Below are 25,500 nucleotides of genomic sequence, written 5' to 3' on the forward strand. Positions count from 1 at the left end.
TAGTACATTGTAGTTAGAATCAAAAATGTCATATAGATATATTTATAAACAATTCTTTATCTTTCACCTATTATGTATTTAATGTGTATACATCTTAAGATAATTGTATATTTATTGGATTTATTTATCAATTTCTTAATGCATTTGTTCACCTTCATAATGATAACCTACTGTATACATCTTCTCATAAACTGTATAATGGTTAAGACCCAGAGACCCACAGGTACATAAGGAGCTGTTGTGTGTGTTAGAATGCAGAACCTGCATAAGAATACATTATGTTTTGGGAGCAACATAATTTCTGACATTTCTTTCTTTATATAAAGTACGTTTTGATTAATTCTCATGGTCAGATGCAAGAAAACCTTAGGATAATTTCAGATTTGTACTTCCACTATACAGTTACCTTCATTGGAGGTGGAAAACCAAAATGGGACAGCATAAGGCAAAATTTAACATTGCTAATTTAAAGAAGTTACATTTTTAGCTGTGATGACCATGCAGCGTGCATTGGTTGCACTTTTTCACAAATGATGTGCTTGTCTGCTTATATTTATACAAGCAGTCAAACTCATTCACAACTCATCCAATGATACAATACAGATTTGTTGAGGGTGCTTGTCAAAAAACAAACATGAACATGGACATGAACTAGGGGTGTAACGATACATTGTAACAGCGATACGATATGCATCACGATACATGGTTGACGATACATAGACGATATTCGTTCATTTATAGCGATACGATACAAAACAATGATTTAAAATCAATACAGTAATTATTTAGCCCAAAAATCTATTTGTGGGAAATGTATATGTGTACAGTGCAGGATTTGTCTTTTAAGGGAAATGGGTAGTATTATGGGTATAAATAAGTAAACACAATGATTCACTAGCAAATACATAGACATTTTATTTTACCAAATATGGACCAACTCACATCTTGACACGCATGCAGAGATTCCACGTATTTAAAGAGATGTAGTGATATGGAACTCAGTGTGAAGTAATTAAACCCTCTTGTTTTAACATTGCCAAATACAAGGCACAAGTTCTTAGTATCGATACAATCGATTCTTTGCAAGGCGATACGATTTCAGGTCGATACAATTCACACAATACGATATGTTGCTGTTTACATATCGATATAGTCGGATCATTGAAATTAAAATCGATGCATTGACAGTTACTGTATCGTTACACCCTTAACATGAACCTATTTCCGGTTAAAATGGCATTGTTTATAACACTATTTTGATAATGGCACTTCAGTTGAGTGGCAATTTTATGATGAGGGGTCTTAGGCGATTACAAGTATATCTAACCAATTAAATGTAAAACAATAAACACAAGACAGTACACACATCACAGCATACAGTATATAAATAAGTACATACTGTATAGTGGTTTCTGCTTGCAGTGTGTAGTTCTGATTCTGTGTGGTGCATCTGTGTGTAGAACATGACCCTCGGTTGGTGGGGCTCTCCAAACAGGCCTGTTGTAGTGTGACAGCTCAGCTGTGTTCTACTGGATGAAGGGCATGCGCTCCTTGTTATCGTTGTCCCCTTCTGGCTCCTCTTCCTCCTCCCCTGCCTCACTGGTTTCTGTGCTGTCACTGGCCATCTAATGAGAATATTACACTGAATATCATTTATCCACAAATTAGGGTACTATTCGAGCACAAAATATTATCTATAGCAGTGGTTCTCAAAATGGGGGGCTGTGGGTTCCAGGGGGTCCCCTGCAAAATTTCATAATATAGCATCATAAATCAGTTGAACCACTTTGGCCCTATTTCATACTTTGGTTATCCTATATTAAGACTGGCCTAAGGGAGGACCGGCGGGGAGACGTCATGCAGTCATGTAACCATGACTCAGCCATTCATCGTGGCATCAGGCGCAAACAAATCAGTCAGCTCCATATATATACTGATGACATCACGGATCTCCATATATGGGCATAAAGGGACAATGACTGACAGATACAGAGATCTCCATATATGGGCATATCAGTCGGATCGGCGATGAGGCCCGAACTTCAAGTATTCAAAAACAGACGATCTGACAACGAAATGCGTTGTCAGCTTCTAGATCGTCTATTTATGAAAACAATCGTATATAATATAATATAATATAATATAAAATAACCCTTGACATGAAAATGTTTGAGAACCACTGATATATAGTATATATAGTAGGAAAGAAATGGAAGGAAAAAAAGTGGAGAAACAATGTATCAGCGTGTCCTTGCCTATTACCTCTTCTAATGATGCTGTGAACATGAATTTGTCCAAACATCTAATATTAAACAAACATGTTTAATGTTAGATGTTGAGGTCACCATGGAAACTATTGTACAAGATAATGACATCATACTCACTGTGATTGTTTCCTACCACCTGGCAATGTGAAAACAATTCTACTTTCAGAGATTCATGAAATTGCACGGTTCAAAGTATGTTATTGTCACATGCACATACATAATACAGCTGCTCGCGCTGATGCAGGCAGTGAAATTTAAGTACCATAGGCTTTCCTCAACAGTGCGAAAAAGAGATAAGAATAATAATAGAATGTATTACATGCAGCATGTAAGTATATATACATATACGTGTGTGTGTGTGTGTGTGTGTGTGTGTGTGTGTGTGTGTGTGTGTGTGTGTGTGTGTGTGTGTGTGTGTGTGTGTGTGTGTGTGTGTGTGTGTGTGTGTAAACGCATAATATATACTGTAAATAAGCATAATATACTGTATATAACATTTTCAGAGAATATTTATAGATTATATTGTAATACTATAATCTTTGAAAGTGTAATTGTTTACTTGACTTTGATACTTAGTGTAAGAGCGTAAGTAGATGAGTCACTATTATGGTGCTGTGCGACAGATGGTTTTGCTGTATTTGCTGATATACTGGACTTATTGCCGCAGTGAACTAAAATAAAACAATCTTCTTGTTACCAACGGTGTCGGAGACTTCTCCACATCCAGGATAAGTTTTCCAATATTGCCTCTGTCGTGAATCCTCTGCATGGCCTCTTTTACCTGATTAAACAATCAAAATGAATGGAACTGTTTTAATATACAGTAGCACATCAAACATGCAATAGAATACCATTAAAATTATCGTTTAACATACTAGATAATATGGTTAGGAAGAGAAATACCTGGGCACTTCAAAAGACATACCGAAATAAATTACTGGAGCACTCGACTGGGCCTGCCCGTTTTATTATTTTGCAGGGGTGACTGACGTTTCAACTGACAAAGATTTCTCTCTGTAGATAATATGGTTCTTTGGCCCAAAAATAAAGCCTGCCATGTAATGTGTACAGAGATTGCATTCCTGTTTCACCTGGCTATAAAGATTCCTTTTAGGTAGAGATGCTCCGACTGATCGGCCACCAAAATAAATTGTCACATTTAATAATTACATATTTGGAGGGCCTATTCAAGAGAGTTTAATAATGGGCAATAACCTACTGTATAGGCCAAAAGTCTATGCAAAGACAGTGTGAATATGGGTACAATAATGGTTAAGAAGACCATTCTAAGAAGAGACAGTCAGTACAGATAGCTACTCTATAGCAAAGGCTAAACATTTTTTTTAAACTTGATGTTGGTATTGGCCGATCCTGGGGAAGAGAATCAGTGATCGGTATCACACCCCAACATTATGATCGGAACAACTCGACTTTTAGCTCAAAGAACCACCTGAATATCTATCACACAGACACATATCCTTCAACCAATTTAAACAAATTACATTTATTACACTCAGTGAGGTCTTTTCCCTCCTTACTTTTGCAGTTTGTTTTTCATCAGCTTCTGCTGTGTGCATTTTTAACCGTGATGCTTCTACAGGTAGTTCCGTGTATGCATGTGGTGGTGACGTCGTTGACTCGACCATTGACCATTGACCATCGACCAAGGCTGTGTCCACCAAGGTCTCCAGGTGGCGATTTGCACTCTACTGAGCGCACCTTTCTAGTTTAGCTATTAGGTCTTCATGCTGATTAGGAAGACAGATCAGCTGAAAGACAGATCTGTCACCCACCTGGCGGAGATTTGCGCTCTGCCGATCATACTCTTCGAATTTAGCTATTTGATCTTTCAGCTGATCAGGAAGACGGAGGAGAACAGAGAAGACCTACAGTAGCTTATCTGTGTTTGGGCCACATTACAGTATACAGTATGCCCATAGAGTTATAATATATCTAGAGGGCGGATTGCCCCGCCCCCAGCTATTCATTTCAATGAAATTGCTCAGTGGCGTTTTGAAGCACCCGGAAGTAAGAAATATTGGTTCCATATTGGTTCCATGGGTCCATTCCATTGGTCCATGGGTCGTGACGCGTTGTGAGCAGGCGCTCATTGCTTTGCTTTACTTTGCTTTGCTTTGCTTTGCACAAACGGCAGATGCACGCGCACAATGCGGAAGTGTTGCAACATCAGATTTGACCACTAGGCTTGGCCGCTTCACTGTTCTACCGTGGTTCTGGGGGCTTGCCTTGAGTATGCCCCACACATACTTCAAAAGAGTCCAACCGACGCCAAACCTTTTTTGGCTTCAGCGTCGATTCGAAGAAAGTTCAGGGAGGGCGAAAGCATTTTATGCTGCCACCAAACTCTTCTGAGTCCTAAACGCCAGACCCCACCCACTCAGTAATCTGCCCATATAGCTCAATGAATCTGCCTGGCAACACCCTGGTTCGTTCTGTCGCTCACAAGCCACTGAAGCATTATGTACAGGCAGCACCGGAAGTGCTGGTTGTAATACCTGGATATTCCTCCGACATGCTGAAGCAAATTATGGTATGGATGGAGGTTTTGCCATTTATTATGACAGGTTGTGTTTATGCATTTCCACTCAGAGAGGGGTTACAGGGGAGTTTCTACCTCCTGGAGGTTGGATCATGAGACTAGTATACCTCTCCTCATCCAATGTCTCTTCAAAACTATCTATGCTTTCGCTGTTGGCAGAATGTGGAAACAAAACTAAATAATACAGTATATCATGCCCACCTTGACCATCTGGCCAATCATAGTAGCTGAACTTCATTCGGCTGCTCAGAACATCTCCGAGGTGCAAGAACAAACGACATATTGTTCTGAGAGACCCAGCCAAGGTTCTGAATGATGTCATTTTGTAGTTATTACCTACCCAGCTGAACGAACTGCAGCTATTCAGACTATGTACGGCTACATACTTCACAGAGATTCCCCCCGAACAAGGTTTCTTTTTCAGATGGCCAGACAAATCAGACAAATGCCAATACAGCCACCGAACACTTCTGAATGCCAGACCCTGCCCACTCAGTAATCTGCTCTGTCGGTCTACTGAAGCAGTGTACAGCTAGCACTGTCTAGAGGTGGTGGTTTTAATACCTGGTTCGCCCTCTGGCAAAATGACTTTTTTTGCCATTTCCCTTTGACAGGTTGTGTTTACGCATAGTCACTAGAGAGGGATTTCAGAGGTGTTTGTACCTCCTGGAGGTTGGCTCGTGAGACTATACCTCTCCTCAGCCAACATCTCTTCAATACTATGGCTGCTTTCACTCGCTTTCACTGGCAGTGGATGAAGTCGGGCTATCACACCCACCTTCAATGTCTGACGAACTTCTGACCATTCACAGTGGCCGAACTACTCCAGCTAGTCAGAACATCTGTTCTGACTAGCTGTTCAGCTGGAGTATGCAATGCACTGTAACACAGTATGGGTTTATCCCCCACAAAGAACACTGAAAGCAGTGTTCAATCATAGGCTAACCAGTGACCTCATTCTGCCCAAAAACATCCTGTGATGTGCACTTAGAAACATCACCGATAAGACACAAATTCATACATTGGTTCACACATTCACATTTTCAGAGGAAATGCCAAATAAACCAGATTATATAGTCACATGTTAGGATCCACAGTAAGTGCACAGTAGTTGCAGTTTGATGAAATGCACCTTAGGTGGCAGTAGTGACAAGCAGTGAAGAATCACACCAGAAAGAAATTCAGTTCAAGCTTGAGTGAGAAGCAACAGAAACCCTGTCAGTGACATGCAGTCACTTAATGAAATAACAAGACTGATGCTAACAGACAGGCTGGTTTCAAATCCTCTCAGGGTTAATACAATCTTGACAAAGAGCAATGATAAGCGATCATGTAACATGACAATAACAATGAAATAAAACAAAACAGTAACACAGCCACCAATGTGAACTGAACTTGGGAGTTCCGGGACATCGAGGTACTGAGCCTGAGAGGGTGAACTTAAGATTAAAGCAGGCCCCATGCAGTTATAAAGAAAATAAAATTAAAGAAAAGGAAAAAAAAGAGAAGTAAAGACGACAGAGGAGAAGAGAAATATTCTATGTGAGAAACTACTTTTTTTTTCTCGATTACCTTGTTTTGTTGTGAACAGACCTTGTGAAGACAATTTTCCCCTTGGGGACAATAAACATTATTATTATTACCTCAGCCTGCAGGTTGATGGATAAGTCAGGCTAAAGATTTATGAAAATTCTCAACTTTAATGTTTTATCAAAGAAGAAATGAACAAAAAAGTCAAAAAGAATGCACCAAACAATATTGCATATTGATAATATTCCTATAATGTGAGTGTAAGAACAGAGCAAATAATTCAAACTAATAGTTGAGTAAAGTTTTGGCCTTTGCAGTGAAGAACTGTCTTTAATAAAACTTAATTCTCTTTCATCCGCAATTCTCTTCTATATTCTTCAGTTCCCAGCATCATAGCTCACAGAAAAAGGAAATGAAAAAAGATGCATTTACATTACTCCTGCTTCACCCAACAACTCTGTAGTAGATGCATACGTTCTCAGTACTTTTCATCACGCAGTTTCAGAGGGAGTCACAACATGATCGATTGACACTTGTGCATCCCAGAACAACACTGCAAAAATGGCAAGAGTAGCCTACATCCATACTATTTTCATTTTGCTACGTTTGTGCATATTCATCACAACCGCATCGCGTGACCCTTTTCCAGAAGAAAACAACATCTTGACTACCAGTGGTTAATTCAACATTGGATAATGTTGCTGACTTTGTTGTCTAGGCTAACAGCTGTTGTGCAGTTACATTCTGCATTTTATAGTAGCAGTAGTTTGTAGTTAGTAGGGCCTACTGTCTACATGTGCAAGAGGCAAGCTATTATTTGAGCATTTTTTTAACGATTTCCCATGTCTAGGAGTGTCCCATCGATGCACAAATGTAACATGCAGTGCATGTCACTTGAGTAATGAGGGAAGACACTGGAAAACTTGACTCACATCCTCAAAATAGTCCCTCAAATTTGGATTATAGCTGGCCTTGTGTTAATTCCTTTGATATGTTATAGATTTGTGTGTATGCATGATTTTCTCTACTTTTCTTTTGAGCTGCAGTGTATAGAATGCCAGTGCAGTCACTGGGAAGACTCCCAAATGAGTAATTGTTGAGCAGGTGCAGGATATGAGCTGACAACACCCAAAGCAGTCTCCCACTGTATTGGTGCTTGATCTCTCTCCCTATTTAACCCATTCAATCCGGGAACGCATCTGTGTAATTTAAAGATTTCTTTGGCTATTCAAAAATAGCAGATATGCCACGCTATGAGCTTGTAGATCTGCTATTTTTGAAAAATCTTGAAAATGTGTGCAAATCTTTGAAAAAATATTTTAAAGCAAACATTTGTTCTCAAATCTTTGCTTCTGGGGGGTCCCTGGAACAAAACATTTTGAGATAGGGGTCCACGGCCAAATACATATCTAAAAATGTTTTCTAAGTAAATCCTAACAGTATGTTGCTACTATATATCAGTGGTGCTCCAACTTTTCCATGTCAAGGACCCCCAAAATGATATTTATTTGGCCGCGGACCCCCATCTCAAAATATGTTGTTTCAGGGACCCCCATAAACAGAGTTTACAATGTTCGCTTTAAAACATAAAAAAATAGCAACTCTACAAGCTCATACAGTAGGTGCCTTGCTATGAGCTTGTATATCTGCTATTTTTGAATAGCCAAAGAAATCTTAAAATGTCACAGATGCGTTCCCGGTCTTAATGTATAAAGGTCAAAGCAACAGAAGAAAACCAGTTCCTCCCAGATCCAGAGATGAGCAGACCGCCAGCAAGTGCAGAGAGGAAGGGGTATGGGTTTAGATGCAGCCATCTGGACCCCTAAGTAGCCCTCCTCGTGCACAAGGAACAAGTGAATGTTATTCTGATCTAAAGTGGATTTCAAAGCTGGAATCTGTGGCGCTAATGACGATCATATAGTTCTTTTAACCCTGGAGTGCTCTGAAAGCCCTCCTCCCCCTTTCCCCCTACACTCCCCCCCCTGATTCCGCTGCTCCTGCTTTTATTTATTATTATAGTGTAAAAGAAACAATTGACTTTGAACCTCAAAGCTTGAACTTCCTGCCTCGTGTTGTTGGTTTTGGTGTTTTCCCCCAATGTCGGTCACTCTCTGGAGCCGGAGCCATAGGCTCAACTGTTACTCTAAGCTACTGTGTAACAAAACATCACAATAATTCAGCCCGCTCACAGAACTGAGCCAGCCAGATCTCACATAAATTGCCTGTTGCCGCACAGAGAAAGGCAATCTCAGGCCAGACTGCATTTAACGGTCTAGAGTCTAGACAGTGTGGAGAGAGGGACTGTTGTTAATGGGACATATTAAAATTAAAGTCACACTGACTTTTCAAACAGCACTGAGAGTGCTGTCAAGACTAATTTAATTAAACACGGTATTATTTTCTGTAGCAATCTATTTCTATTTAAGTCTCCACTAATAGCACTGAGCTTTAAAAGGAACTAAGTAGAACAGCAAGTTGTCTCTGAGTAAATCATTGACATTTACATATTTCATTGTAATTTTGATGCTTCATTACTATTATATTATATAAGGCTAATATATAAGAAAAATATGTACACATGGACATGTTTTAAAGAGGTGGTGCCATGGTTTTGCACTTTTTATGTTTTTCATGTGTCTATGAGGTTGATAGAACTTCATTAAGCCCCCTGGTGGTGTTTTAATGGTGTTTTATGTGTTTTAGTTTGTTTAATTTTGTATTTAACTTTATTTGACTACTATGTGTTTACTTTGATGTTATGTTTGCATCATAGCATCAGTGGATGTTAACCAATAACATCAAATTTCTGAGGATGCCATATTGCGTTCTCATTGGAGTCCACACAGAAACATAACTGAACGTCCCCCTTTGTGCACAGCCCATTGTTTCATGAGCATTCATTTGTTTAGAATGTGTGCAAGCCCAGCATAGAGCAACAATTAGGTCAGACACTGTTGTGACTATAGTTTTCTAGCAATGACGAAGAAGAGAATGATATGATCCCGATGCATTGTAGATGCAATGGAAGCTTTAATGTGCTGTTTTGCAGTTGATGCACTAATCGTATAACCATAAATAAGAATGATAGGCTAACTCTTAGACACTAAATGGCAATTATTTTACATTGGGACAGCAAATTGGAAGCACAAGCATGTTTTCTCTGAGCCAATGATGCTATTAAAAATGAAGTAGTCAGACTATTTCCCCTTATTCACTCCCACTCACATGACCTCTCGCAATGATTCATTCCTGGCTAAATAGTTTGCAGGGTCAGCATTTAGGCCAACCAGCACCCCTGAGATTTTGCTGCCATGCACACAAGCAATTGGAGGCTTCCTGGGCCCTGGCATGCCTCCTCACTACTTTTTAATGAGGTTTGTCATGGGCATTGGATCCAGTGAATGCATGGACATTCTGCCAAACTTCTGCTGTCAATATATGAGGGCAGCTTCCCATGAAAAAGGCAAATCTGAAGAGAGCACACACTGTCTGTCTCTGTCTCTGTCTGTCTGTCTGTCTGTCTGTCTGTCTGTCTGTCTGTCTGTCTGTCTGTCTGTCTGTCTGTCTGTCTGTCTGTCTGTCTGTCTGTGTCTGTCTGTCTCTGTCTGTCTGTCTGTCTGTCTGTCTGTCTGTCTCGCTCACTCACTCTTGCCCACTGTTACCCTGCATATTTCAGCATATTTTAACTGAGCAGCCGATAGAATAAGTGACGTAGTCTACAGATAGGCCTATAACATGCCAACAAACAAATGTCATCAGTACTGACACTCTTAAAATGAATTATTATATAATATTATTCACTTGCCATTAATGAATGATTATGAATATTCTATGCTTTAGTCTGTTGATAAATTGAATACATAGGACCATTATGGAAATTGTGTTATCCTTTTAGCCCACGTGTTTTTCTGTACGTCCGTTCTGTTTTACATTTTTGACTAATAAAGTATTGAATCGATACAAAAATAAAATGAGCACGACATGAACAAAGTCATTCAAGCAATAATGTACTTACAAGTCCAACCAAAATGACTGCAGGTAAAAAAATATGTATCACAACCAGCAATTTCCTGTGGGCCCCCAAATCCAACAGCCCCAGGGTCAGGATCAGTATTTCTCGAACATTTTGGAGCTTTTCACGGTAGCATCTGCCATATTGTGGGGTGTTAACATCCAGTAGTAGTGTGTCAAACCCAGTAGACATGATTCATTGATATCACCTCAAACATACTGTAATGCTATAGCTCTGATTAGTGGGCACAAGAATGTCCAGAAAAGAGCCAGCAACAATCCAGTGGGCAAGGCTCTATCTGAACAACAGTCTTCCTCTGGCTGGGTTCACACTTAGCTAAGTAGTATCGTTATTTCACACAGAGTTACGGAAAATACAGTGATATGTAAAACAGATCCACCGATAATGCCATTACCATGCCTCTTCACACTGCCCCTCTCTAACCGGGACATAGGCAACAGATGCGTACAAATGCTGTTTGTGGACCACAGCTTATCATTCAACAACACAATAGTTGGGGCGACCCGATAGCCTAGTAGTTAAGACGCATACCACATGGGCACAATGCCCTGATCAGCGATTCCCCAGTTCAATTTCAAGCCCGGCCAGACCATTTGCTGAATGTCATTCCCCTAATCTGTCTGCCCCCAAAAATACATAAAGGCAGGACAACAGAGAATTATAAATGCTGGATAATCAAATAATGAAAGTACTTCTGTTATAATTTGGCATCTCATATGCTAAAATATGTTTTAGAAGTGTTGGAAAAGGGTATTTGAACAGCGAATTCTGCCCACCCCCAACATTCAACAATCATGCAGTTGAGCAGGTTTGTGATGTCAGGAGGGGAAAAAGTCAACCCTGGTAAACTCTCCTTAACTCCCTATAAACAAATACAAGGATACTAATATATTCAATATACATTTAATGTAACGTTTTACAGTAGAGAGGCTTTATGCTCTGCATTGCAAATATAGCTTTTGAATGCTAGACATTTACAATGTTAATTTATAGGTCCTGTCAATGTAGTATGTATGTACGTCTAGCAGTTTCCTCCACTTGTGATGTGTGTGTCACTGTGCAATTCCATTCTGCTACCTGTACAATCAAAACGTCTAATTCTATGTAGAGCGGACAATGGCGCAGTTTCCACCTGTCAACCATCTGTTGAGCAATTGCTGAGGCCTATCATCATGTCAGTCTCAATGGCACAGGCTGTCACAAAGTCACAAAGGCATTATCACTTATATGACTATGACTATGACCATGATTACACTCCACTGCTGCTGCACCAGTACTATCATATACTGTATGTATAACATGTCTGATATTTCTCTCACTTGCACAAGAGACTGTGATTCTATATCTGCTGAAAATGTTGCACAAGAAGCATCTGCCTCATTTGCACTGTAAAAATAAATGTATCTACTGTACACATTTACACATAGCATATCCATCCGGTAGAGCATGTACATGATGTTAGTCAGCCGACACATAAGGTGAATGAGCATAGCAGCAGATATATACTGTACATGACATAGACATTAAGGTGCAACAAGATTACACGAGATTAAGGTGCAGAGTATCAGCGCATGTCAGGTTCAACCACATTGTCCAGAAAAAGGTAACTTTCACAGGTACAGTAGGTCCACAAGGAAGAGCAAAAGGTGGCAGGGCCAGCCTGGTGACAGGCGATGGTATATCAAAATATGCACAGGAAACAAATTCTATGACTTAAGTTATAACTGTAGAGGAAGACTTCATTTAAAATGCATCATTGTTGTTAAACTGGAATTCAAGCCACAAGTGCTAAGTATTGTGCCATGGATGAAACTGAAGGCTGAAACCTTTGTGCCAAATGTGTTTGGTGAAATATGTGGATTGAATATGTGGGTTTGAGTCAATGTGCTTGGTGATGAGAGTTTGTAGAAAAGGAGATATTGACTGATGTACTGTATGGGCTATGACAGTTTGTGCAGGCGTGAAACGAGTGTGGAACATGGGAGATAACCCATCCGCCATCTGCGTCAGAATGTGCATGAACAGCTGACAACACACTGAACAGAAGAGTGACAAACAACAGACCGCATCCTGGATGTTCACATATCACCTGCTCTAAAATCACTTATCATGATGTTACCATTGTGACGATGGATTTGAGCATAATTTACCCCTACTGTACAACCCCCATACCCACTATAGGTCCTTACCTCCTCCAGGGCCCAAAGGGAGTCGACTAAAGGCTTGATCTTCTCTTGGTTGTAAAGTGAAAAGAGTCTATCCATCACTGTCCTCACAAGGCCACATCTTCCCTGTTTGAAGAGGAGATGCAAGAGCGAGAATCCTGCAATGACTTTGTTTTCCTCATATAGTTTAATAGGGTTCACCTTCTCCACCTGCCACCACTACAGTCAAACAAAAGAGACACACATTATTCATCATCATGAGGATCTTATTTGTGTGTCAGTGTCATGAAATGTTCATTAGGAAATAACAGGGTGTTTCTTCTAATGTTGATTGACAGAATGCATCCCAGACTCACAGATTTTGCAAAGCTGAAGAAACTCTTTGTTTCCCCAGTTACCATATTTGATGCACCTGGAAAAAACAAACAGACAGAAAAAAGAGGTTTGTGAAGACGGTTGTGCTGAAGGGATTTGTGAATAATAGAAAAATCACTAGGTAAATGGTTAGCAGGGAAATAGTTGGCACTTTTAGACCTGTAGCACTGTCAAAGCATGCACTGGCACATCTTGCATTTTAATCGCAATAATGAATTCATGTCTTTGTAATGATATTAATGAATTCAGAACTCAATGGATGACACACCTGAGCTCTAATTTGCATATCATTTCACATGTGTGATAGATATTTAAAAGGAATTAGGCAATTAGCCAATGACAAAATCGAACAGGAAACCAGAAATGTGATGGTCACCATAGGTCACAAATCTATTCAAATTAACAAATTAATTCCCAGCACAGTCATCTGGGAGACTTGAGAGGATGAAACCCTTGTGCCAAATGTGACTAACTAGACTAAACTAATATATTGCTCGACGGCCATCAGAGTTGAATAGTATGTGACTAAAAATATTTGACTAAAACATAGCATGGCATGGTTAAGATATTTGCGGTTGGAATAAACTGACTGAAATAATGTTTATAATAACACATTTGAGGTGAGTATAATTCACACCATAGAGGATGTATGTTCCCAGTGGTTTCAGCAAACCCAGTCCTTTTCCGGTGTTCTCCCCACACAAGCAATCCAAAACAATATCCACTCCCTCTGGAGAGATCCTAAAATTATTAAAGAAAAAGAAAAAAATCACTTACAGATGATGTGGGGAAATGGATTCAAGACAGGTCAACATGAATAAGTATTTCTTTAAGCTACAAACAAAACCGTCATAATTCAGTCATTAAGCTCCATTGATAGTAAACCGGAGGCTGAATTGAAAGTTCTAATAATATCACTCAAAATGATTTTAGATATGGCCTTTAATTCTGTGTCAGTGGAGCAGCTCCAATCTCTGTCTCTTGGTGGTACTGTACATTAGAGAATTCTTTTCTTATTTTTACATTTTTTACCTTTTATTTACCTATTTTTACATTCTGCAAACATAGTTGATCTACAAGCTCACAACGCATCAGAGCTTGTAGATCAATGTGTGCCGAATGTAGAGGAGCGTGTTTGTGACTGAAAGGTTACCGTTTCGATTCCCCGAACCGGCAGAAACAATCTGGGTGGGGAAGTGAATGGCTACCACTTACCCCCCCCCCCCCCCCCCCAACACCGCTGAAGTGCCCTTGAGCAAGGCACTGAACCCTATAATTGCTCCAATGGAGCTGCTAAGTGGCCAACAGTACAAGACGTGGTTGTACTGGGCAGTTCCCAGGTTAAATGTGTGTGTGTGACTGTGAAGCAGGGCGTTCCTGAAAAAGATAATTTGTTCTGAGCGACCCCTGGGTAAATACTTTTTCTTTTTTTAAAGAAAAGATTGCAACATGTGAGCTTATAGATTGGCTGCGTTCTCTTTTTGATGTACAACAAAGTATAGTGGCTATGGTACTAATGTGAAAGAATGAAAGGCATGTAATGATCGGGGGGGTCCTAATTCCTAACTTTCTGCATTGAGGCCTTGGGCACAAGGCTGCTTCACTAAACTGCTTGGCGGTCTTGTGATGCCCATGGTATTCGCCTATTGTAAAAAGACCAATTTAATTTTACTTTGCTCTTGATCCTGAGAAGAATGTGTGGGCCAAAGAGATAAAAAGGCTTATTAACCTACGACCATTGTGATATGTGGGTAGACAGCAGCAGCATAAGTTTAAAAAAGAGAAAGAAAACACTGTAGTGTGGCCGGAAGAGCTTAGTATTTTGGCTTATTTTATGCGTGTGTGTGTGTGTGTGTGTGTGTGTGTGTGTGTGTGTGTGTGTGTGTGTGTGTGTGTGTGTGTGTGTGTACTAGTGTTAGTGTTTTTGAATTTGAATAGAGAGGAGACAACATGCTTAAAGATTCCATTAGTGATTGCTAAAAAAAAAACAAGAAGAAAAAATATTTTGCTGCATACTGCTCCTAACTTGAGGCATCTTAGGAACCTATTTACAGTCTATATAAAATGTTCAAATTAAACGTTACAACATTTGCCAGTAGTGGCAAATAGGTTCATGAATGTGGGTATTACTATTTGCCGCCGGACAGTCTGACAACATGCAGTGTGAATGGTTAAGAAATGTGTGAGGTATATTAGAGCATGTCCCTATTGGCTCTGGTACACTGTCTACAGATAATTTTCCTTAAGAGCCTCCAGGGCTCCACCCCCACAAACTGCTACTGCTTTTTGAGATGAGCTGTGTTACCATGGGGACCAAGGCCACTCACGACAGAATAAGGCATCAGGTAACATCTGCATCTTTGCAGTGCCAATCACACATTGATATCACAATAACAGTGTGCAGTGCTTTTATAATAGTGTGAAGTGCTAGCTAAACTAAAAAGATATATATAATATGTTTAAACCTGAAGAAAACATGACTTAAAAAAGCACTACAGACAAAACTTCTGCCCTTACTTTTTGACTTCTTGTACATAATCAACATTTCTGTCAAAGAGGTGGGTCACAGAGTCTCTGATGGCTACATGTTTGAAACATGAGGCGAGGCCAAAGATGGTGACATTGGGTACAGTGGAGCACAACTGAGCCACAGCCTGACCCTGAAAAGAAGAACAAGTTATCAGGGTTCGCCAACACCAGTATATACAGACTCTCACATTAAAATACACAAACACATTTGCAACTAGAGACAATTAAGATACAGTATTGTTTCATATTTCGAACAATGGTTAGGAAACCGTAGGCTTGTGCTGACGGTAACCGGAAGAGTGGGCACTTGAGAAGTCTAAGGGTGCGTTCAGATATAAGGCACTGAGCGCACTGGTCCAATACAAACCAATACGTGAGTGCGCTCCCGGTGCGCATATCCGAAGACACCCTTAGCATAAAGCTATTCTGATGGCAGACCACTGAACAGTGTTTGTGCCAAGTTTGGTGCGGATCAGAGCAACTGTGGCCCCTGGGGGCCCATAACATGGTCCCTGGGGGCCACATGTGGCCCCTGGTATGACTATTCGGATGGCAGACCCCTGAACAGTGTTTGTGCCAAGTCTGGAGTGGATCGGTGCGCCTGTGGCACCCAGGGGACCCTAACTTGGCCCCTGGTATGACTATTCTGATGGCAGACCCCTGAACAGTGTTTGTGCCAAGTTTGGTGAGGATCGGAAAAACGGTGCGCCTCGCAGGTCCGGATGTAAGTTTTGTGAGCGCGGTCCGCTGTCGGTCTCCCCACCATCTTAGCACTTTTATTATAGGATAATGATGTACCTTCAAGTCATGTTACATGTTGCTAACAAATTCAAGTGTGCATGCACACAAGCACACACAGAGCAAAACTAATGATACAAATATTAAAATTAAGATAAAATAAAAACGCGACTTGTCGACTTCTCCCGGTGGGCGTCGACTTGTGTTAATGATGTCGACACGTCAATGCTTTGGTTAATGCCCTAATATATATACAGCATATAGTAGGCTATATATACTGTATATTTAATTTAATAACACAACTAACTTCCTGTTAAGTAATTACATAATCAATTATTTGATCTCAAAATGATGTTAATACTTTAGATAGAAGGAACTGTTAAAGATGAAGAAAATCTGTATATATTTTTATCATCCACTACTACCAGACAGGCTACAACCTACATAATAATTTTCACATTGTAGCTGGGAAGAAGGCAGTCCCAGTAAGATTAGTTCAATTAATGACGCCCAAGACAAGTGTGTGTGTGTGTGTGTGTGTGTGTGTGTGTGTGTGTGTGTGTGTGTGTGTGTGTGTGTGTGTGTGTGTGTGTGTGTGTGTGTGTGTGTGTGCGTGCGTGCGTGCGTGCGTGCGTGCGTGCGTGCGTGCGTGCGTGCGTGCGTGCGTGCGTGCGTGCGCGCGAGTGCGTTATGTATACGTAAATACACTGTACACACTACAGATCCCTCCAGATACAGTAGTGTAAGACCTGTAAATTCAAGGCCCTTTCACTGTGTGAAATCTTTTCTTTTTTATATGATTAGAGGCTATGTCACTGGAGAGGCAGAAGGCTAAACATTATGGACGCAGACAGCCCTGAAAACATTTTCTTTTCCACATTCTCCCTCTGTCCCTCAAGGAATGGACTTACCACACCACCTCCTGCTGAATGGACCAATACTGACATCCCCTCTCTGAGATTGGCAACCTCAAAGAGCATCATGTAAGCAGCCACAAAGTTCAAAGAGAAGGCTGCAGCCTCAGGAAAAGTCATTTCATCTGGCATCTTGTAGACAAACTCTGCCGGTGTACAAACCACCTCTGCCCAGGCATTGTAATTCACAAAAGCAATAACTCTGTCTCCAATCTGAAAGAAAAATGGCAAGCATGGATGGCTGGATGATTTAGCAGAAATGTAAATCATGCTGTAATTACATGGCTTTTGGGAGAAAAACATTTCAGTGGTAACAGCCCACCTGCTTCTGTTGACTCAAAACCATTAACCACTTTTGGTACTTTGGTAATTTATCAAAGTGGATGCACTTCAATGCATAATATCACTGCAGTATTTTAATCCTTAAATTCACTGACCTCAAAGCCGTTAGTGTTTTCACCCACTGACTCTACTATTCCAGAACATTCAAATCCAGGGACAAGAGGAGTTTTTGGAGGACTGTCGATATTTCCCTGGCGTACCATCAGGTCTACGAAGTTCAGACCACTGTAACATAGGATTTCCTTCAGATTTTTAGTTTTCATTTTGCTGAAATATGATCCGTCTCAGATTCTGCCATCTAATCAATCAATGGTAAAACACAAATGCCATGAGTTATTATCATTTTCACCAAAAACAAGAGAATTGGGCACTATTACAAAGAAGGCCCTGTGGAAATCTGTATGTACTGTATCTTGGTCTGTCTCCTGTCTGTCTATTTACATTTTTGAGAATTGAACCTCTAAATCAGAGCTAGTAGTAAGTAAATATTATTTTCACAATTTTATGATTCAAATTACAATTTGGTGTACCACATTGAACATGATTCATTTGTTTGGAAAAGTATTATGTTATGTAAATATCACACAAGCATAAATATTTTTTCCAAAGATGTAAGAGCCAAGAGTTTGGGGAAATCCTGTCTATTTGTCTGTCTGTCTGTCCATCTGTCTGTCTGTCTGTATAATGCATTATATTAAGATGATAATAATACCTTTTCAAGACACCACCAATTTTCTTTTTGCTACATTCCCAATGACTAAACATACTGTAAGATAAAGACAACGACTTGTCTGAGGGTGAACATGATATCAACTCAACAGCAAAGTTCATGCTAGATACCTTAGTCATATTGCTGTCAAGGACACATATTTTCATAGAAAAATGGCTCACAGTAAGTACGGCTAATATTTGTGAGGCCCTAGGCAAGCTACAGTAAAAGGACCTGTAGCTTCATACCTATCAAAATAAATTATACTATCTGCATGGGTTTTTAAAAATAAAGCCAGCAGAATGACATAATAGTGGAATCAGAGAATGAATTAAAAAAATAAATAATAATAATATATATATATATATATATTATATATATATATATATATAAATTATTTTTTTTCTTTTTTTTTCTTTTCTTTTTTAAGAAAGTAAAAAAAAAAGAATGAATTAATGCTAGACCTACTGGACCTACTGCAGATGCAACATTACACATCATCACAATCTATCAATGATAGACACAGAAGACATTGCACACATTATCCATCAGGGGCACATTTAAAAAGAATCTCCCAAATATTCCACATTTCATTTCAAGATTTGTTTTGAAAATAGCAGATCTAGATCGGCTATTTTCCAATGTATACACAATAAATGTTACCATGCTTTGACGCGGATCTTCACTTCTCCCCGCTGTGGCTCGGGCATCGTCTTCTTGGTCACCCTGAGTTTGTTCAGACCCCCGAAACCCGTTAATATCACCGCTCGCATCTCTTTGGCATCTGATGATGATGAAGATGTCACATTTTCCGTCTCTTTTCTTACATTCTTTTCCAACATATGATCGGTTTCCTCCGTCATGTTGACAGCTTCTGTGGCCATGATGATACCGGCGAGCTGTTCTGTTCTTGATCGCAGCCTTCTGGGATCAGAATGTATTCTGGTGCGTTCAGAACTGCAACACCGTGCGCAGTGGTGGAAAGTAACTAAGTACATTTACTCGAGTACTGTACTTGAGTACAATTTTGAGGTATTTTTACTTTACAAGAGTACTTCAAATTTTCAGTACTTTTACCTCTAAGCCTACTACATTTCAGACGCAAATATTGTACTTTTACTCCACTGCAATTATTTGAAAACTTTAGTTACTAGTTACTTTGTAGATTTTGATTATGACTACAAAACATTCACCACTTCAGTTATTTCGGCCATTTGAAAATAGCCGATCTACAAGCTCACAATGGGTTGCCCAATGCACCATGTGAGCTTGCGTAGATCGGCTATTTCCAAAAGATTTTTATACAGAAAATGTGTGAAATGGGACGTTCTGCATAATGAGTACTCTCTACTTTTGGTAATTTAAGTACATTTTGATACCAATACTTTTTTACTTTTAAACAAGTAGATTTTGAATTCTGGATTCTAAGTAACAGAGTGGTTATACATTGCAGTATTGATACTTCTACTTAAGTAAAACATGCGAGTACTTTTTCCACCACTGACCGTGCGTGCGTCGTTCTCAATGGAAACATCAATATCTTGCCGTCATCAGCTTATTTATTATGAATATTGTTTCTTCACGTCGTGTGCTTAAACCAAAATTACATAAACTTCCTCACGAATAAACACTATACATCATTGTTGAGTATAATTATTTCAGATGACAGAGGAGGACCCATGTTGAAAAGTTTATCAAACAGTTTGCAGTTTAATAGTTATGGTAGCCTACTACATACAGCACCACCTGCTGGTGATGTTTTTGGGGAATAATGTAATGAAGGGGAAGCTGGGGAAGAAATAGAACTGGCCAGCCTAGTTGAAAGGCTTGATACCACCTCCCGAGCCTATGGAATGGAAATCCATGCAGATAAAACCAAAATGATGACCAACAACAACAATGGCATCCGCTCAGACATCAAAGTCAATGGACAGGCACTGGACACAGTGTCTAGCTTCAAAAACCTCGGAGCAATCGTGTCCGATGAGGGATCCAAAAGGGAAGTCCTTGCCAGAATTTCTCAAACAACTGCTGCCCTGGCAAAACTCAAGCCCATATGGAAAGACAAAAACATTAGTCTGGCATCAAAAATGAGACTAATGCGCTCACTTGTCATCTCAATCTTTCTATACGCTTGTGAAACTTGGACCCTTACAGCAGAGCTCCAGAAGAGAATACAGAGCATGGAGATGAGATGCTACAGAAGACTCATGGGTATCTCCTACACCCAACATGTCACCAACGAGGAAGTCCAGCAAAAGATCAGCCAAGCCATCGGCCCACATGATGACCTGCTTACTACTGTCATAAAGCGAAAACTGAGGCGGTACGGACACATCACCAGATCCTCAGGCCTTGCAAAGACCATCCTGCAAGGCACCGTACAAGGTGGCAGGAGACAGAAGAAAAGATGGGAAGACAACATCGGAGAATAGACTCACTTGAAACTCAGTGAGGCAATGAGAGCTGCCGAGGACAGAGGGGGATGGAGAGAGCTGGTCAACAGATCGTCTGTGGTGCCCCAACAACCCTCCGGGGTTATGGGATAGGTGAAGGTGAAGGTAATGAAGGGGTCTTCGCCCGAGCTTGTAGACCGGCTATTTAATTCCGGCTAATGTTCATGTAAAATCAAACGTTCATAACAGACAAATATTTGGTGGCTCCCCTGTAGTAACTCTGAGGACCCCCTGTTGAAGACCCATGATGTAATGGCAAAGGAGCAGGGATGTCGCATTGTTTATTGTCCTCGATGTGGGCTTTTTAAACATTTTTGGTCAATGAACACTGCATTATCACCACTGACTCACCTCTGCACCATCTGTGCATACAAATAATTGGAACTTTGACAAAAGGTGTACATCCTCAATGCTGCTTACATGTAGACATTTGTGCTGACCATGTGAGATGGCAAAATTATATGAAAACAAGTCAAGAAAAGGTTGTATACAAATTGTCTACTCACCGTAACACTAATTGCAGGTCAACGTAGCAATATCTCAACTTTATTAAATATTATACATGAGACATGTTCATGCAAAGCTTAGTCCATAGTTACACTAACAGGAACCCTAGTACCTACCTGACTTGACATTTCACAATGACTCCTGTCACAAAGTCTCATTTTCTGCACATCATAGCTTCACTCATTGTCCTTGGAGCTTTCAGATATCTCACAGAACTTCAACCACTTCACAGACAATAAACAAATAAATAAAATATTGTTTTAGAAAGTAAAATAATCTTTACATTTTATTACACAATTGACTTCGTAAAATACAGACCTGGCAGCAATATTATGATCCTCAGAGCAATAGCAATTAACATTCAATTCTATCAATACTTTCTCATTCTCATATTATTTTGGAACATCTGTGAATATTCGCAATCCATGCATTCCTTGGATCTCTTCCTTGAGTGCCTGTGGGTAGAAAATATTATAGTTGTTGAATAATAATAATAATAATAATAATAGGCCAATGAATCAATTTGTATGTATACTGTTAAAGACTTATGACTAGAACTCATTTTAATCAAAAGATAAAGACAAAACACATTCTAAAATTTAAGTCAAAATGATCAGTGCACCAAATGCAGAAACACATGCAATGTGTTCTTTTCATGCTTTGTCGTGCTTTGTCGACAGGTGGGCTACGTTTTGTGATGAGTTTACCTGATTGACGAGTTGATGTTGTTGAATGGTTCTTTTCCCTTTGAACTCATCAGACTCTATATGGATCTCATACATGGCACCACATCCACCTGAGGACAGCACAGGATCAGATAAGCATCAGTGATATCATAGACAAGGGTATGCCACAAAGGGTTCAATTTGCTGGGGAGGCATCCATGCCTCTGTTTTGATATCCCCCTCTGGTCATTAATTGTTATCGCCATTGGGGATGTTTTATCCCTGCTTCCAGTCAGACAGAATTAAATACATACATTTCTTTATGGTAGAGTGTCTAATATGCTTGATTTTTGTGTGTGATAATATCACAATTTAACAAAAAATGTTTGTTAACCACATTAATCCTGGTGTCCCTATTTTGGGCAGATTTTCAAACATTTTAATAAATGTCTGTATCAAATGGCAGATCTACAAACTCACAAGGCGTTGTGATGTGACATGTTGTAAGATTGTATATTGTCTAATTTAGCAATATGTTGAACAACAAAAGGCTAGAAAAAAGAAATGTCCCCTTTTCTGCTTTGTTACAAATGTAATAACCCTAATGCAATGTGTAGCATGGTCTCTGATTTGCTCCTGGACGAAGAGGTAATGAATGCAATTAATATGAAGGAGCAATAGCTCAAAACTTAACATAAAGATTAGAATAGAAAACAGCAAAGGGGACCCCAAGTGGCTATGCAGAAAAAGCTCTGGAAGACAATAGTTGTATTCTTGGAAGATAATATTCTTATATGAAAATAGCACTATTTTACCATGGTATCTAACGCGTACCTAGTTGAGCATGGTATGTGGTATCCTCTCTGTCTCCCTTGGACAGAGGGGAATTCCCCTTTCCCATGAGACTAGCCGCAAGCAACTCTTAGATTCAGAAACAGAAAAGTCCTATCTGATTGTATTAATAATGAATTGCATTTTTTTATAGCAATTCATTATTAATACAATTAAACAACGTTGAACTCACCAACATTGCAGTTGTACAGAAAGCTTGAATTATCCTCTTTGTATCAGTCAAGTTTTTGTTTCATAAGAATCCACCACATGGTATGAGCTACTTTATGTCAAGAAATTCCGTGCAGGTGATTATTTTTCTTGGAGTTTGGAAACGCTCGTTTTCAATAACTCAACGTCCTGCTGCCTCCTGTATTATGTGCGATGTAGAAACAGGTAGTGTGCAGGACCATTGACTGATTTCCCACGAGTGCTTCAAAACTCGAACACTTGGAAAAATGATCACCTGCACGGAATTTCTTGACAGAAAGTAGGTCATACCATGTCTACGGTGGTTATTTATGAAACAAAAACTTTGCGGATAAAAAGAGATTATTCAAGCTTTCCGTATAGCTGCAATGTTGGTGAGTTTAACATTGTTTAATACAATCAGATATTATATATCTCAGAAATTATATAGAGATTTTCTATTTGGATGTATGGGCTGTCAAAGGTTTGTATTGCAACTCTAGATTCCAGATATAAAAAAAAATAATCTAATTGCTTGCGGCTACCATGAGATCAGGGTTTTAATCCAGGTGGTTGCGCGTTACTTTTTTTTAGTTAGTAAATGTATTCAAGATTCTCTACTGTCTAAAGACTAATCAATGTAAATGGTTAGGTTATCTAATTAGGACATTCATAAGCACACCTTCTGGAGCAAAACTCTTGAGAATTAAGAGAACAATTAGCTTGTCAGTGTGAAACAGACAGCTGTCAAGTGTTGACATTTTGCTCCTCATCATGAACCAATAGCATATTCGCATGCATTAAATATTAATCTATTTTGCACAATGCTTCTATCTACATTACCTGAAATATCTACAACTTTGAGCGATGCGGCTAGAGGAAACTTCTCTTTCAGTATCTGTGCGATGCGGACTTCTCCATCTGTTTGTGAAGACAGACATCTCTGCAAACATCTAGAAAGAACAACCTTCAATGGAAAAAAACAGGACACAATCAATGAACGAATTAATAAATTAAAGAAAGCAGTGGTGTAAAGTAACTAAGTACATTTACTTAAGTACTGTAATTAAGTAAAATGTTGAGATACTTTTACTTTACTGGAGTACTTCCAATGTTTTAAACATCTCAGAGGCAAATATTGGATTATCATTACAAAACATACATTAACCACTTCAGCCCTATTTAAACTTTGAATAGAAAATGTATGTTTATACATTTGAAAACTGTGACATGGGACATTCTGCATAATACTTTCTACATTCTGCATAATACTTTTACTTTTGGTATTTTAAGTATATTTTGATGCCAACACTATGCACTACTCAAGTACATTTTTAATTCCGGACTTTTACTTGTAACAGAGTATTTCTACATTGCAGTATTGACACATTTACTTAAAGTAAACAATGTGAGTACTTTTACCACCACTGATAGGAAGAAGGCTTGGCTACAAAGTGTCAAAGTTTGATATCGCTGCAAGTAACGGTTAACTGTTCATTCTGCTGCTGTCTGTGCGTCATGAATAGTTTCGTAAGATCATTTACTTGATTGATGCGAAGAAATCGAGAAACGGACATCATAGTTCCAGTCACGTCCTGTTTGCGACACAAACTGTCAATATAATGTAATGCAAACTGCAATTATGGTGCATTAAAATCCCACTATCCGTTGATGAGCGGTTTTAAAAGTCATGCCCTCAGATCCACACAAACCCCAAACAACTAAACACAGCCGTCGCGGCATTATGACGTAGTACAACAGGCAACCAGGCACATCCGGCTTGTCAAAAAGCTATGCGACGCGTAGTTAGCTTATAGATCTGTTATTTTAAAACGCGACACCCTTGCGCAATATAGAAGGCTTTAAGAGTGTAATTGTTATATGCCCTTTTCTTATTGTCTGTTGTAGCCTTGGATTAAGACTATCATAGATGTATTTTATCGATTTGGCTTTTTTATATCTACGATAGTCTCGGCTAGCACCCCTCCCAGTGCGTCCTGGACTTTCACAAGTAAAACCTGTATTTCTCCGAACGTGTACAAATGCAAAATATAAGGTGCTTACCCGGTTGCCCCAAGTGTTAACTCACCTTCGGAGTCTTTGTGCGCTGTATTAGTCCGTATTTTGTCAATAGATATGTGTTTTAATCCCGTCTGTGGCCGAACGCCATTTCCCCCCCTCGTTTACTTCCTGTTTACACTGAGTGTAATTCTGGCATTCAACGGATGCGCCCCGTAACTACCGGCCATTGAGGAATACAGGGAACCGAACCGACAGAATCCGACACAGACGGCGATTAAAACACACATCTATTGAAAAATATGGACTAATGCAGTGCACAAAAACTCCGAAGAGTTTACATTTTGGGCAACCGGGGTAAGCACCTTATATATATGTTTTCTACATTTAGTGTGTACGGAGAAGTAGGCTACGGGCTCAACTGGTGAAAGTGCAGGACGCACTGGTGGTGCAGGCCAAGAAAAATAAAAGTCAGATTCGATAAAATACATCTATGATAGTCTTGATCCAAGGCTATGTCTGTTGGCAGTAAAGTCAGTTGACAGTAAAGCGATACTTAATTACTTTTTTACTTAGTTGTATGTTGACAGTTGAGCAAACTAGCAACGTGATAAAACCATAGAGTTAAAAATAAGGATAAAACGAACTAGATTAGCTAACAGTTATATATA

The 25,500-nt window shown here is 39.5% G+C and overlaps 2 protein-coding genes across 3 annotated transcripts; both read right to left on the reverse strand.

Moving 5' to 3' along the window:
• Window positions 1–292: 292 nt before the first annotated feature.
• On the reverse strand, window positions 293–19,046 carry vat1l (vesicle amine transport 1-like; the record flags this gene model as incomplete). 2 transcript variants are annotated; one of them, XM_084060931.1, is made up of 9 exons in its annotated part: window positions 293–1,625; window positions 2,969–3,048; window positions 12,580–12,774; window positions 12,912–12,967; window positions 13,568–13,671; window positions 15,448–15,590; window positions 17,109–17,324; window positions 17,549–17,678; window positions 18,826–19,039. In XM_084060931.1, 9 exons carry the CDS (start codon window positions 19,023–19,025, stop codon window positions 1,331–1,333), a joined length of 1,419 nt encoding a protein of 472 aa, XP_083917057.1. In that variant the 3' UTR covers window positions 293–1,330. The 2 variants fall into 2 exon arrangements, with proteins under 2 accessions (XP_083917057.1, XP_083917058.1); XM_084060932.1 differs by having other exon boundaries at window positions 1,391–1,625; window positions 2,965–3,048; window positions 18,826–19,046.
• Window positions 19,047–20,909: 1,863 nt separating this feature from the next.
• bola3 (bolA family member 3) lies at window positions 20,910–24,524 on the reverse strand. Its single transcript, XM_084064338.1, has 4 exons — window positions 24,355–24,524; window positions 23,654–23,777; window positions 21,833–21,921; window positions 20,910–21,580 (listed from the first exon to the last, which is right to left on the reverse strand). Exons 1-4 carry the CDS (start codon window positions 24,388–24,390, stop codon window positions 21,518–21,520), a joined length of 312 nt encoding a protein of 103 aa, XP_083920464.1. The 5' UTR covers window positions 24,391–24,524; the 3' UTR covers window positions 20,910–21,517.
• Window positions 24,525–25,500: the final 976 nt, after the last annotated feature.

Source organism: Gymnoscopelus microlampas (assembly GCF_963454915.1).
Source record: "Gymnoscopelus microlampas genome assembly, chromosome: 1".
Lineage (NCBI taxonomy): Eukaryota > Metazoa > Chordata > Actinopteri > Myctophiformes > Myctophidae > Gymnoscopelus > Gymnoscopelus microlampas.